We start from the raw sequence: 14983 nt of genomic DNA, 5'->3' as shown, positions 1-14983 counted from the left end.
CCGGGGGAGCCTGAGCAGCTTTCTCACTGCTTCTGAGACAGATCTCCTCACCCTGCAGCTGTAGTGGTTCAAATGTCATGAACTCCCAGACAGAAATTTCCAGTCCTTGCAAGTAGGGACTATGGAATATTCCCAAACCAGTCTGGACAATTCAGAAGTCATTGTGAAGTTGATTTCTTTACTACAGTTGCCTCCCATTAGCAGGGAGAATCAAGAGCCAAAACTTTCCAAGTGCCCCACAGTCCCCTGAGCAGGAGCTGAGAATAGAGCACATTGGGTTCCCCCCACTAACTTCTTATTCGTTGGGGCAGATTCACAGTGGAAGCTGTGGTTTTGGTGGCAGTCAGAAGGTTTAGTTACGGAGTGTGAGTGGGGTTCTAGTTGGACAGGGTTTGGGGCCTTGCTGGCTCCACCTGTGTCTCAGGTAAGGGAGAGGACAACCCATGGTAGTAGCAGGAGGTACATCCATAGCCCAGAGAGGGACTTAGGAGAAAACCATGGGCGCTAAGGTGTTGCTCCCATCAGTGTTGCCTGGCAACTCTCCAGGAACCCTTGGTCCTCTGGGTGGTGTGGAGGGAAGAGGCCAGATCTGGTACCTTAAGCAGACTCTGGGCTCTTGTACCATCCCTAGTCCACATTATGGTTGAGTAATTACAACCTGGAATTGCTTGAAATTAGGCTGTTGCTTGTCTTGATTCTTTTGTAGACTCATTAGGCCAGAAGAGGTTTCAAGTCATCTCATCTAGCTTCCTGCCCCTATGTTAACCCTTTAAGAGAGGTGCTGAGCCATCAGTTACTTTCTAAGATATCCTAGGGTAGGAATTCTCAGCTCCTTGGGGTCTCTTCATTGTACGAACTTTCCTCCTGAGAAGTTCACGTGCTAAGTGGTTCTTCTGCCACATTTTCCCCTTACTGGCTGCCAATCCTGGAAGAGAGCCTGGATATGCCAGGGAGGGAATCAAGCCATTCAGGGTCATGCTGGTTGCCCTCATGTCCTTCGAGCATTACTTGGTCTCCTCAGGGTCACCTTCCCCACACGTGCATGCACACACTGAGAGTGCTCCCTCTTCTGGCCATTCCCCACCCCTTCCTAAAGGCGGATGCTTTCAAGCCCTTCTCAGTCAGGGGCCACCTTGCCACTGCGGAGCCCTCTGGGACCCAGGCTACCAAGTACACCCACACATGGGCCCTCACCTTCCTCCCCCTCTTCTACGTCTCATGCTGTGCCAGGCTCAGCCCTCCTCTGCATGCCTCGCGCTTCTTCCTGGGTTTGGAACGATTAGAATTCTACAATTAAAATGCAATCGATTTATCAAGCTGTACACGAAGAGCATTCTTCTCTACGTACATCTGACCGTCTTCCTGCACGTGTGTCTTCTCACCCGCAATCCTCACAAGCAGCAGCTTCTCAGGACCGTTTCACCCCAAAGCACAGCCAGACAGTCTTCTTCCTTTTTTTTATCACAAGGATTCCTTACTCTAGAACACTCTGACCTGACCTCCTTTAATCCTTCCATTTTCCCTACATGATTGGAAAGGCAGGGATTCTTTCCACATTAAAGGTGAGGCAGGTCAGGCCAAGACCACATTGTGAGTTAGCACCCAGATCTCCTGATAAGGTCTAGCTGCTGTCCTTTCCTCTCACCAAGGGTTTTGAAAATCACACCTTTCAAATCTGCTCAAGAATTAGATTCTTGAGGCCAGTAGATTTCATTGGGGGACAGTTTCCCCCCAAGGGACATTTGGCAATGTCAGAAGACATCTTTGGTTTTCGCAACTTGAGAGGGTTTGTGCTACTGGCGTACAGTGGGTGGGGGTCAGGGATGCTGTTAAACATCCTACGTTGGACGGGATAGCCCCTGTGAGATAACCAAGAATTATCGAGCCCAAAATGCCAGTGGTGCTAAGGCTGAGACTCCCTGCTTTAAGCTATGCAACGTCTAAGAAAGTCAGTTTTGCCTGGATCTCTGCTGTCAGGCAGGTGGTCTACCCCGCAAACACTGTTCACTGATAAAATCTCTCAAATTAAAAGATCTCTCAGTCTCCTCTTCTAGAATCACGTCAGGAAGTTCTTCTTCCTGTCTAGCTTTAATTCCTCCTGTTTCTAGCGAAAGTAGATTTCCTGTTGTTTAGCCATATTTCTGAAACATGGAGAGCTGAGGGGCCTAAACACTGGTTGTTGCTCAGCAGCCTGTCGGTTTTTGGTCAAGCGATCAGCCTGTTTGAACAGAGACCCAGCTGCCCTGCCCCCCTGACGCGGTGACACCTCTCGTTCCTCCTCACTAGCTGTTTCTCTCTGTGTGTATGTGCGTGTGCACATGTGTATGTCTCTGTTTCTCTCTCCATCCTCCAGGTCCCCAGGTCCTGACCGGGCCTTCCTGACTTCCTGTCCTGACAAGAACAAAGTCCATTTCAACCCGACCGGCTCGGCCTTCTGCCCCGTCAGCTTGATGAAGCCCCTCTTCCCCAGCATGGGCTTCATCTTCCGTAACTGCCCCTCAAGTCCGGGGTCCCCGCTCCCCCCGGCCAGCCCCAGGCCGCCGCCTCGGAAGGACCCAGAGGCCTCCAAGGCCTCCTCACTGCCATTCGAGCCCTGGCAGCGCACCCCGCCGTCAGAAGAGCCCGTGCTTTTCCAGAGCTCCCTGGTGGTCTGAGGGCCCCACCCCCACCACTTCACCACGGAGACCAGTGCCTTGGTGGCAGGCCCCTCCCTAGCTCCCCTGAGGTGGGGGATGAAGGAGCCCTTCCCTCTCGGCCTTCGAGCACTTTCATTTATTGTGTCAAAGCCCTGGGTCCTCTTTCTCATGGACACCGGCCCCTCCAAATGTGAGGGGACCCGCCTTCTCCACTAGCAGCTGGGCAGCTCACAAGCCACCCCTGTGTTCTTGCCACCTCCCTCACTTGGTGGAAAACTCACCCGGAAGGTCTGGGGTCCCCCACCCCTGGGTGTGAATCCAGAGGACTGGGTACAGGGCCCTTGGGTTTATCATGGAGCAAGCTGGCCGTGATTGAAGGAGAGGGGACACCGCAGATTGCCTTCCCTCTCCTCCGCATTCACAGAAGAAGAGACCCCCAACCCTCTCAGCCCCAGTCCCCGTGCCTCCCTCTCACTGGAGGAGCTGACCAAAGCAGCCCTGAAGGGCCATAACACTTGACCAATCCAGCTGCTGGCAGAGGGGGAACCAAGCGTTTTCCCAAGTGGCATTCTCATCTCGCTTTCACCCTAAGATTGTCTTAAGCAGCAACCCAGGCTGCCCAGCCCCAGGTGGGTAGTGGGGGAGAGGGAGAGCTGCCATTCCTCCAGGTGACAAATGGCAGCTTCTCACCCTCCACTTGCCCCAGGACTGGGTTGGATTAGAAAAATGCCTATTTTTCTTGTATCAGTGTAGAAACTCTATTTTCTCCCAAAGACACTATTTTTGCAGCTGTTTGAAGTTTGTATATTTTCCGTACTGCAGAGCTTACACAAAACTGAAGAAGAATGTTAATGTTCAAGTTTTATTATCCTGTGTTTAGAAGTTGTTTTTTTGGCAGATCTTGGTGTTAATAGGCCAAATAAATAAGTATTCCCAGCAGCTTCAGGTTCTGTTACATATTTTGTGGAGGGAGGGCCCAAGCTAGAGATTGAAGGGCTCACATTAGTCACTTCATCCTTGTCTTTAAGAGGAGCCTATACTTAACACCTAAGGTGGATGTGGGTGGATACAGAGGCTCTGTCCTCAGGCCACCACCAGGCTTGTATTCTTTACATGGGCATATAAACAGGATCCAGAGAAATGCTGTCCAGAGTGAAGAGTGTGGTGCAGGTGGGGTGAAGCAGTTGGTGGGGAAGTCATCCATTCTTAGGTGAGTCTGGAAAAGCGCCCTAGGGAGAGTAGTTTTCAGTGGGGAAATGAGGGTGACCAAGGGGAGACAGTTTGACATTGTGGGTGCTCCTTGCACCAACCAGCAAGGGGAAATAAGACTAGGGAATGGCATTCAGGTTGAATCTCTTGGCACAGTTTTAAGGAAGCTTTAGCTCCTTCTGAGTATTCCTTGCATATTAGTAGCCACAACACAGAGGGGAGAAGAAACTTCCTGTCCTTTTGTAGCCTCTCAGCTTTACAGTGCCACACCAGTTAAGAGCTCTTAGGTTTTTGGGTAAATGAGAATAGCCATCCCAACATTCTGATGGTACTTTGCAATTTACAAAGCATTTTCACAAAAGAGGAGTTATCGCCATTGTATGGGTGAATAGTGGACTACCCCAAGGGCAGTCATAATAACTACAACTGTATCTCATAAAATCTCAAACTCCTAAACCAGGCTCTCCCAACAGCCATTCATTGGTTAGGTAAGCACCAGATACACTGTAAAATGCTTTATATAAAATAACACAAATATCACAACAACCCAATGTGATAAATCCCACTGTACTAATGAGTGAAAGAAAAATATGGAATAACTACCAAAAAAACAGATACAAAGTTGGGGAGCTCGGATTGGGAACGAGATCATTTGAATCCAGTGCCCATGCTTCTAACTACAGTGCCCTCCTGCTTGTTATTCTATTTCCATTCATTTCAGATGAGGAAACTTGACTCAGAGGTCAAGTGAATTGTTTGAAGTCTCAGTGGGTAAAGAGGCAGAGCTGGGACTGGAAACCCAGCTCGGTGCCCTGGAATCTTGGGCTAATACAGTAGAGTAAGCCACTGGGCAAGGGAGCAGATGTGTGGGGGTCCCCCTCCCTAACTAATACAAAGAAGATAGGGGTTTGAGGCCAGACCCTATCTTCTACTTCTTACCCCTCCCCTGAAAGATGTTTGGCCTACCCCCAAAGTCTTAGTGAGTCAGGCCCAGAGCGAAGGGTGTGGTGCTGCCCCGAGTTTCCTTCCCTTGCCTGAGGCTGTGCCAAAGGGGCAGGCTGCTAGAAGGGGAGAAGGAGCCTCTACCCAGATAGCTGCCCAGAGTCCAAGGATTAAGGTAGGGCGTGAGTGGTAGTGGAAAGCCCTGGGGTCAGTCTGGCCCTGTTTTTAGCGTCAGCAAGTGGAAGCCCAACACTTGGATCAGGGAGGAGTCCAACAAGGAGCTCATTAATGCCGGAGGGTTTGCTCCATTGTTGGTGAGCTGTAAGACCCTGCAGAAAAGACAATTCGGCAAGCTTCCATTTCCACCTCCAGGATGTGAGGAAATAAGATCAGAGCTGAGAAAGAGTAATGACTAATAAACACCTTAAACTTGCACGGCACAATTTACAGTTTACAAAACACTTTCACAAACCTCAGCTTATCTGATCCTCAGAAGAGTCAAGAGGCGACAAGATGGCTATTATTAATTATCCCTAAAGACTACCCACAGACTAGGAAAACTGTGGCCCAGAATTTAGGTGACAAGGGTAGGTTATCCTGCCTTTAAGTGACAGAGCTGAGAGAAGATCCCTGCCGCCCTTGGAAGGCTAGAGATGTGCCGAGGAGGACGGCTCCCCTAAACCAGGCCTTGAACTCTCTTCGGGTTGAGGGGGTAGAGTCGGGAACGCTGCGCAGCAGCTAGGGGGCGCTGGCGTTCCATTGAGAGTTTTCAGGCGTTAGGACCCAGCAGAGAAACCCGACAGCCGACCGGGAAAAAGACTATTCGATTTGCCCAGCCGGCGTACTCCTCCTTCCCGCCCACCTGTCTGTCCGAGTACGGCGCAGCCAATTGGCCACCTCCACATCCTCAAACGTCATCATTCCACGCCCGCGTATCTCCTAGGCCATCCCGTCTCGCTCAGGGTCGCAGTTGTCTTCGGAGTTGCCTGATCGGAAAGTCTCGACGGCAAGGCGTTACCTTCGGGGCTCCTAGCTCCCCTGGCCATCAGTAATGAAGGCAAGGCCCCAGGGCGGGTCTTCTTTCCTTGGAAGTGGGTACTCAGTTCTGAAGCGTTTCCCCCTCTGCGGCCCTGAGCTGGCAGTTCTGGCGGTGGCTGTTGGGCCCTGCGGTGCGCCGGTCGCATGCAGCTCCTATGAGGCCCCTGTCGCCAGTCGGCGATGTCCGGCTGGACCTGTCGCCGCCGCCGCCGCTGCCGGCTGTGAGCGGGTCTCCGGTCGTGTCGTCCGGGCGTCTCATGGCCGCTAGCAGCTCTCTGGTGCCTGACCGGCTGCGCCTGCCGCTCTGCTTCCTCGGCGTCTTTGTCTGCTATTTCTACTATGGGATCCTGCAGGAAAAGATGTGAGCGGATCTCCGGGGTCGAAATGCAGACACCTCCCGCACCCCAATCCCGCCTTGTCTCCGGGTTCGCGGTCCTCCCGCCCCTGGCCCCGGTGTTCCCCCTTGCGCCTCGCCCTCCCAGCACCCCGACACCTTTGCAGCCGCGGCTGAACCTCCCCAGATTTCCAAAACGTGAAAGCTAGTCTCTGGATTCTCGTGACCTGGTTATTTTTCTTCCCTTAATTGCTTTTTTTTTTTTTTTTTTTCCCTTTCTCTTGTTGGTTCTAAGGGGCTGAGTTTTGCAGGCTGAGGTTTCCATGACCTGTGCCGGCCCCTCTTTGGAACTCCCAGACGCCTGCTGACAGTTGATTCTTTTGCCCTCGGCCCTGCTGATGTAGCCTAGATCCTTTCTTTTGCTGCGTGGGATACCTTGTTTCACCAACTAATTTTCCACGTTTCCTCTAGCTCCATCCTTTACGGATATACTTTCCCTAGGCTATGGCATCAGCGGCCTGCGATGTCTAGCTGATCCAATAAAATCAGCTCCTGTTGTAAATGAACCCAGTGATCCTTACCAAACTCTCCCTACATCTAGAGAAGCAAGATAATTTCAAGGCTTTCAGTGGCTCTGGATTACTAGATGATACGGAGGGAAATGAACTAATTCCTTCCCATTTTCTCATACATTTCATTCTTAGAACAAGAGGAAAGTATGGGGAGGGAGCCAAGCAGGAGACGTTCACTTTTGCCTTAACTTTGGTCTTCATCCAGTGTGTGATCAATGCTGTGTTTGCCAAGATCTGTGAGTACCTAGATAGTAATCTGTTGTGTCCTCTGCCCCTGCTTTTGTATCCTAGGCATTAGGCAGTGATCTAACCTTCAGGTCTAACTCTGAAGACCCCCAACCGTTTTAGCGCTTACAACAGCCTCTGTTCAATCTATAAAACTAATGGCTTTGGAAAAGGGTGAAATCCTATTTCCTTAAATTAGGTCAACTTCTTAGTCAGAAGGGTGCAAAGAATGGATCTTCTGTGTTCCAGATCCTCATGAGAATACTTCAGACTTTTTTCTTTGTCCTTTTGATTTTCCTTTATGTGTCAGTGTCGAGCATGTTTTGAGCTTTCTCTCTTTTTACCCTGGGGGCTAGCAGCAGGCCTGACTAGTCCCTTGAACTGAATGAGCAGCCCCCTACTCCAGCTCTGCATGTGGTCTGGGGTAGGCTTAGGTGGGATTGGAGAATTAGAGAATCTTGAGAGATTTTCCCAGTCTAAGAGGACAGAAATAGTTTGTGCTTCTCCTGTAATTTGACAGACAAGTTCCCTTCATGTGGCTTCGACTTTTGCTCAGTGGTCCGTCCTTGGCCCACCAGGATGTATGTTTCTTTTGTCTTCTCCCAGTGATCCAGTTTTTTGACACTGCCAGGGTGGATCGTACTCGGAGCTGGCTCTATGCTGCCTGTTCTGTCTCCTATTTGGGTGCCATGGTCTCCAGCAACTCAGCACTACAGTTTGTCAACTACCCAACCCAGGTGACACCTTAGAGTGGGATGAGGGTTGGCTCAGAAATTGTTTGAAAAGGATGAAGGAATCTCCCTTGGGTCTGTGACTTCAATAAAAAGAGAATGTGTCTGAGAAATTAAGAGTACGAAGAACCGTAGATCTGAGGTTTGGTGGTGGTGGGTTGGATGTGATAGGGCTGCTTTCTCTGGTGCAGGCCCCGCACTTACTCATCTTAACACAGCACCTAGCACAGTACCTGGCACATCACAGATGCTCACAAATTATTTACTGAATTTAATTTCAGGTCCTTGGTAAATCCTGCAAGCCAATCCCAGGTAAGCAGAAGAAAATGGTCCTCATCTTCCATCCTCACTCTTCCTACAGTAAACTCTCTCCTCCTCTGCTGGAGCTTTCTATTCCTCTGGACTTTGTCATCCCACCATAGCTATCTCTAGGGACTTCATTCCATCCCTTCCCCTTGCCCATCCTGTCAGCCGAATCACTTCCTGTGGTGTTGGGTGTGCGTAAGGTTGCATTCCTCATTGTGAGCTAGAGGCTGACCTAAGCTTCACATGGTGAGACATTTTGGTGTCCCATGTGTTTACATTGTCGTTAGATACCCTAAATCCCATGTGGTGGTCAGTTTCTTTTTCTCAACCTCTCACTCCTCCCCACTGCCGCACCCTTGCCCTGTTCCTTCCCGGTCCCTTAACCTTTGTTCTCTACCTTTTCCCTGCCTTACACTATTTGTTCAACTTTGTTGCTCTATCTAGGTGCCAGCCTTGCCCTCTCCTTTGATCCTTTCTAGGCTTTCTCTCTCAGACATTCTTTTTTCCCATAGTCTTTGGCTCCTAGGAGGAGAGTGTTGGGCTCATCACTGCCTATGGGTGCCTGAATTTTCCATTCTCTTTCTTTCCTGTAGTCATGCTCCTTGGAGTGACCCTTTTGAGGAAGAAGTACCCAATGGCCAAGTACCTGTGTGTGTTGCTAATTGTGGCCGGAGTGGCCCTTTTCATGTACAAACCCAAGAAAGTAGTTGGGACAGAAGAACACACAGTTGGCCATGGAGAGCTGCTCCTGGTACGTGATCCTGGTGGGAAAGGAAGCCTTTTCCAGTGATCTTAACAAAGGAATCTCCCCACCTACTCAGGCAGAAGGCCAGTTCGATGTCTTGAAACAGGCTGTGATGTCTCTTGCCTCCCATTTCTGGTCTTTGTCTCTTACTGCATGGCCCCTGGCTCTGCTCAGGTGGTAGTGAGGAGCCTAAAATATTTCACTACTGTTTAGATCTCCTCCTGGGGAAGGGATGACTGTAAGGCCTGTGTCTAAATGCTGGTATGAGGTCCCAGAGACCTGAGAGCAAAAAGTCTTTCAGTGTGGCTTTCCAAGAAACCTGGAAGCCAGAGTTAAAAATAATACTATAGTAGCTATTGCTTACTATGGAGTAGGCATTGTTCCAAGTGTTCTACATATTAATTCATCAATTTTTACAACAATAACAGTAATAGATAGCATCATCTCCATTTTACAGATAAAGAAACTGAGGCAAAGAAAAGTTAAATCACTTGCCTATGGTCGCATGGCTGTTAATTGGCAGAGTTAGTGGCTAACATAGCCCAGTATTCTAATCCAGGCAATGTGACCACAGAATCCAGTCTCGGGAGCACTGTGCTCCGAGCCAGGAGGCTAGCGTACTGGGACTAGGTTTCCTCTCTCCAGCTTCAGTGGAAGAATGTGTGTCATTATGTTGGGGAGTGGTAGGCTTCCTGCCCTACTCTGATTACATTACATCTGTGTGGCTCAGATAACCTGTCATTCCAGTGCCTGGGGGGAGGAGGGCAGCAGGCATGGTCTCTCCCCACCCTCTGCCTGTGACTGAATGGCAGCATTTTGTTCTGAGGACTCTGTCTTAGGCAGCAGCTTTCTGGGGCATCTCAGAAAGGTGAGTCCTGCATCCCATGTTAGGGAGGGGTCCGGTAGCCTTCTCACTGCAGGCCGCACTCTTTTTCAGCTCTTATCTCTCACCCTGGATGGACTGACAGGCGTTTCCCAGGACCACATGCGGGCTCACTACCAAACAGGCTCCAACCACATGATGTTGAACATCAACCTTTGGTCGACCTTGATGCTGGGAGCTGGTGAGGAGCAGTTCTGCCGTTCTCCCCATGCATCAGCAGAGGGCAGACTGCCTGCATCTGCTTAATCTCTAGCTCCCCTGCCAGATGCTAACTTTGCCCAGGCCGAAGGTCAGCCTCACTTCTCAGATGCCCTTATGTCCAAACCCCTGAGAAGCCTCCTTAGAGAAACCTTCACCAGCAGGCTCTGCTTGCTACTCGTTACTGGCACGTCAGGGGCAGACCTGTACCACAAGACGACACAGTAGTAAAACACTGGGGTGCCCTGGGAACTTGTCTTCTTCTGAGGGGGATGAGACACTGGTATGGGGTGAATACTGAATATAGTTCAAACATGAATGAGTTTGCTTTTAAATCAGTGCTTCCTAACTTTTTTCAAAACTGGGCACACATAGGAAGCATTTTTCGTACAGAACACTGGGGTTAACAGAGGGGGCTGCTGCTGGCTAGAATCGACCAGGTTTGCGGGTACCTTGAGCTAGGGGTGTGTGGATCAGTATCGTCACAACTTCTGAGGATCGCTGCTTTCAATCACTTTGCCAGAAGTAATTCAACTTCCAGGCCTTTCTCGGAAGAGTCTAGCTTCTCTAATCAGAAAAACAGAAGGGAGATGCCTGATGAGATGATACAAACTATTCCATACATCTTCCCATGCCCCACGCTCCTTCAGAGTGCTTTAGCGGACCATAGGCAGGTGTACTCATGCGAGTGTGGGCACACAAGATGCACCATTCATCTTTTAACATTTCTTCCTAGGAATCCTATTCACTGGGGAGCTCTGGGAGTTCTTGAGCTTTGCCGAAAGGTACCCTACCGTCATCTATAACATCCTGCTCTTTGGCCTGACCAGTGCCCTGGGCCAGGTGAGTGCCTTGAGTACCAAGACAGACTGATCTGGCTGGGAGAAGAGGGGTGGCAAGGTTAGCCCTGATGTCCTGCTAACAGACTTTAGACATCTTAGCAGGTACCCAAGAACCAGCCTGACCTTGTCTTTCGCTGTCTTCCTCTAGAGCTTCATCTTCATGACAGTTGTGTATTTTGGTCCCCTGACCTGCTCCATCATCACCACAACTCGAAAGTTCTTCACCATTTTGGCCTCTGTGATCCTCTTCGCCAACCCTATCAGCCCCATGCAGTGGGTGGGCACTGTGCTCGTGTTCTTGGGTAAGTTCCATCCAGAGCAGACATCTCTGGGCCACACAAAGGGACAGTGACAGAGCTTTATCCCCCCCCCCTAAAATTTACTTGTATATTTATGAAATTTAGTTATTTTAGAGAAAACATCTTTACAATTCAAGTTTTGTTTTGTTTTTTACTGTATTCACTATATATGCAACCATCGCTACAGTCAATTTTAGAACATTTTTGAGGGGAGGAGGTAATTAGATTTCTTTATTCTTTGATGGAGCTACTGGGGATTGAACGCAGGACCGCGTGCGTGGTAGGCACGTGCTCTACCACTGAGCTACACCCTCCCCCTAGAGAAAACATTTTTAAAAGAAAAGGAAGCATTACCTCTAATCCCGTCTTCCTGAGGAGCGTTTCACCGTAGTGATTTCCTTCCAGTCATTCTGCTTTCCCCGGATACTGAGCAGGGTAAAATTATTATACTTATTCCCCATCAATTTATGCTGCTGTGGATGAACTGAGAGAACTAGCTTAGAAGTTTGACTCTTAAGTTTCTTTCAGTCTTGGCTGTAGTTTATGTACATACGTAATTACCAGCATCTTGGTGATTTTGTTTATTTGATGCCAATCTCTTTTCTTGGAGGAGGTTTTATAAAATCAATGTTTAGAAACTAGTTACATTTATTTTGGAGAACCAAGGCTAACCACCTCCCCCTGCCACATCTTTTGTAGGTTTCATTTCTCTCTGGGAAGTTAAGCCCTTTTTCTCTCTTTCCATAGGTCTAGGTCTCGATGCCAAGTTTGGGAAAGGAGCCAAGAAGACATCCCACTAGGAAGAGGGACTACCTCCACTCCAAGGATATTTAAGTTATTATCGTGAACAGTGACATCTCTTGGGAACATGGACACGCTAGAGATACAGGACTAGGTTTCAGTCTGGGGTTTTTGTTTGTTTGTTTTTTGTTTTTTAAAGGAAACAGAATCCCATATTCTAAAAAAATGCATTTGGATTTTGATAAGACAGAGTTGGCAGCTTCTGTTCTTGATGACCTGGAGCACAGCCTGGGGCAAATAAAGAGAAAAAGGGAGAAGGAAGAGGCGGGGCTTGGTGCTCACTGCCCAGGCTGCTCCCCCGTGTGTGTGGTTAACCTGGCCGGGTGGCTAGTTCCCCCAGGAGCCTAAGCATAGGGAGGAACTTTTACAGATTGTATAGTTGTGCTTGTGGCCTCTGTTCCTGCAGACAAAGGTCTAAATATGCCCGGACAGGTAGCTGTCTGGTAGAGCCAGAGAATGTAAAAATCAGTTTATCTCTTAAAGCTCTGGTGGGCAGATACTTCTTTTAAAAACTACAGATACTTTCTGTCCTCAAGAAACTTCTCTTGAGGTTGGGATAAAATGAGCCCAGAGCCTCAGAGTCTGCTGCATCTCACATTTCTCCGCTGCCTTCCCTTCAGCCAAAGCTCAACCAAGACCAGAGCAGAGACCCAGTGTGTAGGCCATGAACAGCTTTGGAAGGTCTGATTCCCTTCCTCCATCTCCACGTCTGTCCTGTGTCCTACCAGTCCCCTCCTGGGGCAGCTGGGTTAATCCTTCCTATTCCCCTGCCCCTTTCAGCTGCTAAAACATTGCAGACCGCCGCCATCCTGGCTGTGCCAAGGTGTCACCATGCCAGCTTCTGCCTGTTGAAAGGGATGCTGCTGGCGGAAGGCACAGTGGCTGAGTCCTGGCAGACAGTCGCTGTCGAGTTTTCTGGGTGGCAACGGGGGGAGAAGGCGGAGCATGGAGCTGAGCCACCTGCCCACTGCTGCCTTCAGAGCTGGAAATCACAATCCTCTATGGACCAAACTTTACACATGAAAGTGCATTTCCACCAGCTGCAACTTTCACTCCATCTGTTCAGCAGCCCCAGCCCCTTGGCTCTCCAGATGGGAGCCCAGCCTCCTTCCTGCACGGCTGCCCTCCCACCCCCCGCCCATCCTTTCAAGCCCTGCCTCACTCGCGCTCATCTCAGTCCCTAGGGGCCCGGGTGTCCCTGCAGCTCTGCCCCCGAAGGCCCCCCTCATTTTGAACTCCTCCTTGAGAGAAGAGGTTTGAACTACATCTGGCTGAACTTCCTTCCTTTCTCCACCTCTTTTCCCTCTCTGTTTTTCTCCTCCTGAAGGTTGTATCAGTTAGTCCTTCCCTACTGGACTGATAGTTCTTCCAAACTGTCTTCTGGGGATTGGTTAGGTGGTCAGAGCGTGTTACTGGGACCGGGGGTCCACAAGCAGTCCTCACCTGGACCAGTTGTTTTAACAAGAGACATTTCCCTGGCCAGTCCTCTCCCCCTCTCCCCTCTACCATTCCCAACGCGGAATCTCAGGCGTGCCTCATACTAATCCAGTGCAAGAAGGATTTCCAACAGCTCAGCATGGCTCTCACCTGACACCAGAGCAGGCCTGTCCTATCCTTGCTGAGCCAGGAGCCCCAGTTCTGGTATATTCACCCAGTCCCTTGTCCGTTCATCAAACACTTCCTTCTGTGTGCCACATCCTGTGAACACACTGGGAGTTTAGAATGGAGTAGGACCACCACTCACTCTCTCGGGGCTTCATAATCTAATAGGGAGATGGGGAGATAAATCATTGCATCTCAGAAATGCAGGGCTAACTACGAAGGAAGGTGTCTGGGCAAGGCGAGGCTTGAGCTGGGGAGTGTGGGGAGATGAAAGGAAGAGGAAATGGAGCTTTGGCTCCAGTGCCAAGTGGGAAGTGGGGTTTAAAACCGCCTGGCTTCTCCCTGTGCTCCTGCCTCTAATCAGTTCAAGTGAGAGCACAGGGGCAGGTGAGCGGCTCTGCAGTGAGGTGTCGTTCAGCTCAATTGGAAGATATTTTAAAACGTTGTGTAAGCTGCCAGCCCGTGCGGGGTGGCGTGCTTACCGACAGGATCACAGGAACTGAGAGAGCCAAGTTAGACTGAAGTCGGTAACACGCCGCTAGGTTATAATGGTACCGATAAACGTGAAATACCAGACAAGTTCAAGCAGAAGTCTTGTTGATCACTAACCCTGGGCGGCCTCAGGTTTCTCGCGATCAAAGGACTTTCATCTGCAGTTAATTCTCAGTTATGTGTGGAGGAGAGGGAACCAAGCACGGTGTTTTTAGTTTGGGGTGTATCATACTTAACATCTATTTTGGTCAGACTGTCAGGTTCAACTCTTGAGCTGTTTGTGCTCAGGCTCATGGTAAAAGTGGTTTTTCCCATTCCTGTACACCTCTTAGCCCAGGGCAAGGGGAGTGATGTACAAATGTGATCTGGGGTAAAACCATACGAAAAGCTGCTCTGGAATTAACCATTATAAGGAAGAAAAGTTATATGTCATTTTTCAAAGGATTTAAAGGGGCAGGAATTAAACATTCACTGTGGCTAGATCATCTTTCAAGTGAGTTACTTGGGATTGGGTGATGTGTTTTCTCCCAGCCCAGTGAGACCCTTGTGAAGAGGACTGAGTGGGCATCTGCACCTTTTAGAAACGGAAAAACAAGTTAGGGGAGGTGGGACAAGCTGCAGTAGGCCCCTGGGCATGTCCCTGAGAGATTAACTAGAACTCACGGTTCTCCGAGATCTGGTTGCATCTTGGACCTGTGCCCTCAGAGGGGGAGAAGCCAAGCTCCTCAGGAGGCCCATTGCGTCTCCCGTCTGGTCCCACTTGTCAGTGGAACAGTTTGCACACTTTATGAGTGGTGCCGGTCACTTTCCTCAGATGTCCTGGCAGAGAAATTGTCCTGGGTCTCTGCAGGATCGTTCAGCCCTTCCCGCTGGAAACATACCAGCTGTCTTTAGGAACAGCATCTCATATTTACTGAGCGCCTCCTTTCCCAAAGCTCTTTAGTTCATGACATTTTATCATTACAACACTCCTGGGGAGAGCTGAGGCCAGAAACAAGTGTCCCCATATTTGGACTAGGAAGCCTGAAATCCACCTAAGCGCATCAGCTGAAGGTCACATGACTTCGTGGGAGGGCAGGGCCCAAGGTGAGTGACACCACATGTCAGAGGTCAGCAAGCTAAGCCAGT

General features: G+C 49.8%; 2 protein-coding genes and 1 non-coding gene across 6 annotated transcripts in view; 2 read left to right on the top strand and 1 right to left on the bottom strand.

Annotated features, from left to right (window-relative positions):
* FAM117A (family with sequence similarity 117 member A) overlaps positions 1-3575 on the top strand; it is a 41698-nt gene extending 38123 nt beyond the window's left edge. For both annotated transcript variants that reach the window (XM_032457768.1, XM_032457769.1), the window contains one exon: positions 2354-3575. In XM_032457768.1, coding sequence (XP_032313659.1) covers positions 2354-2654 — 301 coding nt within the window. In that variant the 3' untranslated portion in view covers positions 2655-3575. The remainder of the gene's footprint in view (positions 1-2353) is intronic.
* Positions 3576-5731: 2156 nt separating this feature from the next.
* Positions 5732-13942, top strand: SLC35B1 (solute carrier family 35 member B1). 3 transcript variants are annotated; one of them, XM_032457770.1, is made up of 9 exons: positions 5732-6186; positions 6864-6967; positions 7563-7693; positions 7969-7999; positions 8587-8744; positions 9676-9802; positions 10556-10662; positions 10810-10963; positions 11708-13942. In XM_032457770.1, the coding sequence occupies exons 1-9, from the start codon at positions 5981-5983 to the stop codon at positions 11758-11760; spliced, it is 1071 nt and encodes a 356-aa protein (XP_032313661.1). In that variant the 5' UTR covers positions 5732-5980; the 3' UTR covers positions 11761-13942. The 3 variants fall into 3 exon arrangements, with proteins under 3 accessions (XP_032313661.1, XP_032313664.1, XP_032313662.1); XM_032457773.1 differs by having other exon boundaries at positions 5824-5844; positions 7588-7693; XM_032457771.1 differs by lacking the exon at positions 6864-6967 and having other exon boundaries at positions 5949-6186; positions 7588-7693.
* Positions 11203-11274, bottom strand: TRNAG-ACC. The gene has a single exon. It is a non-coding gene; the product is annotated as a tRNA-Gly (tRNA).
* Positions 13943-14983: the final 1041 nt, after the last annotated feature.

Source organism: Camelus ferus, chromosome 16, assembly GCF_009834535.1.
Source record: "Camelus ferus isolate YT-003-E chromosome 16, BCGSAC_Cfer_1.0, whole genome shotgun sequence".
NCBI lineage: Eukaryota > Metazoa > Chordata > Mammalia > Artiodactyla > Camelidae > Camelus > Camelus ferus.
This window is presented reverse-complemented; position numbering and strand designations above follow the sequence as displayed.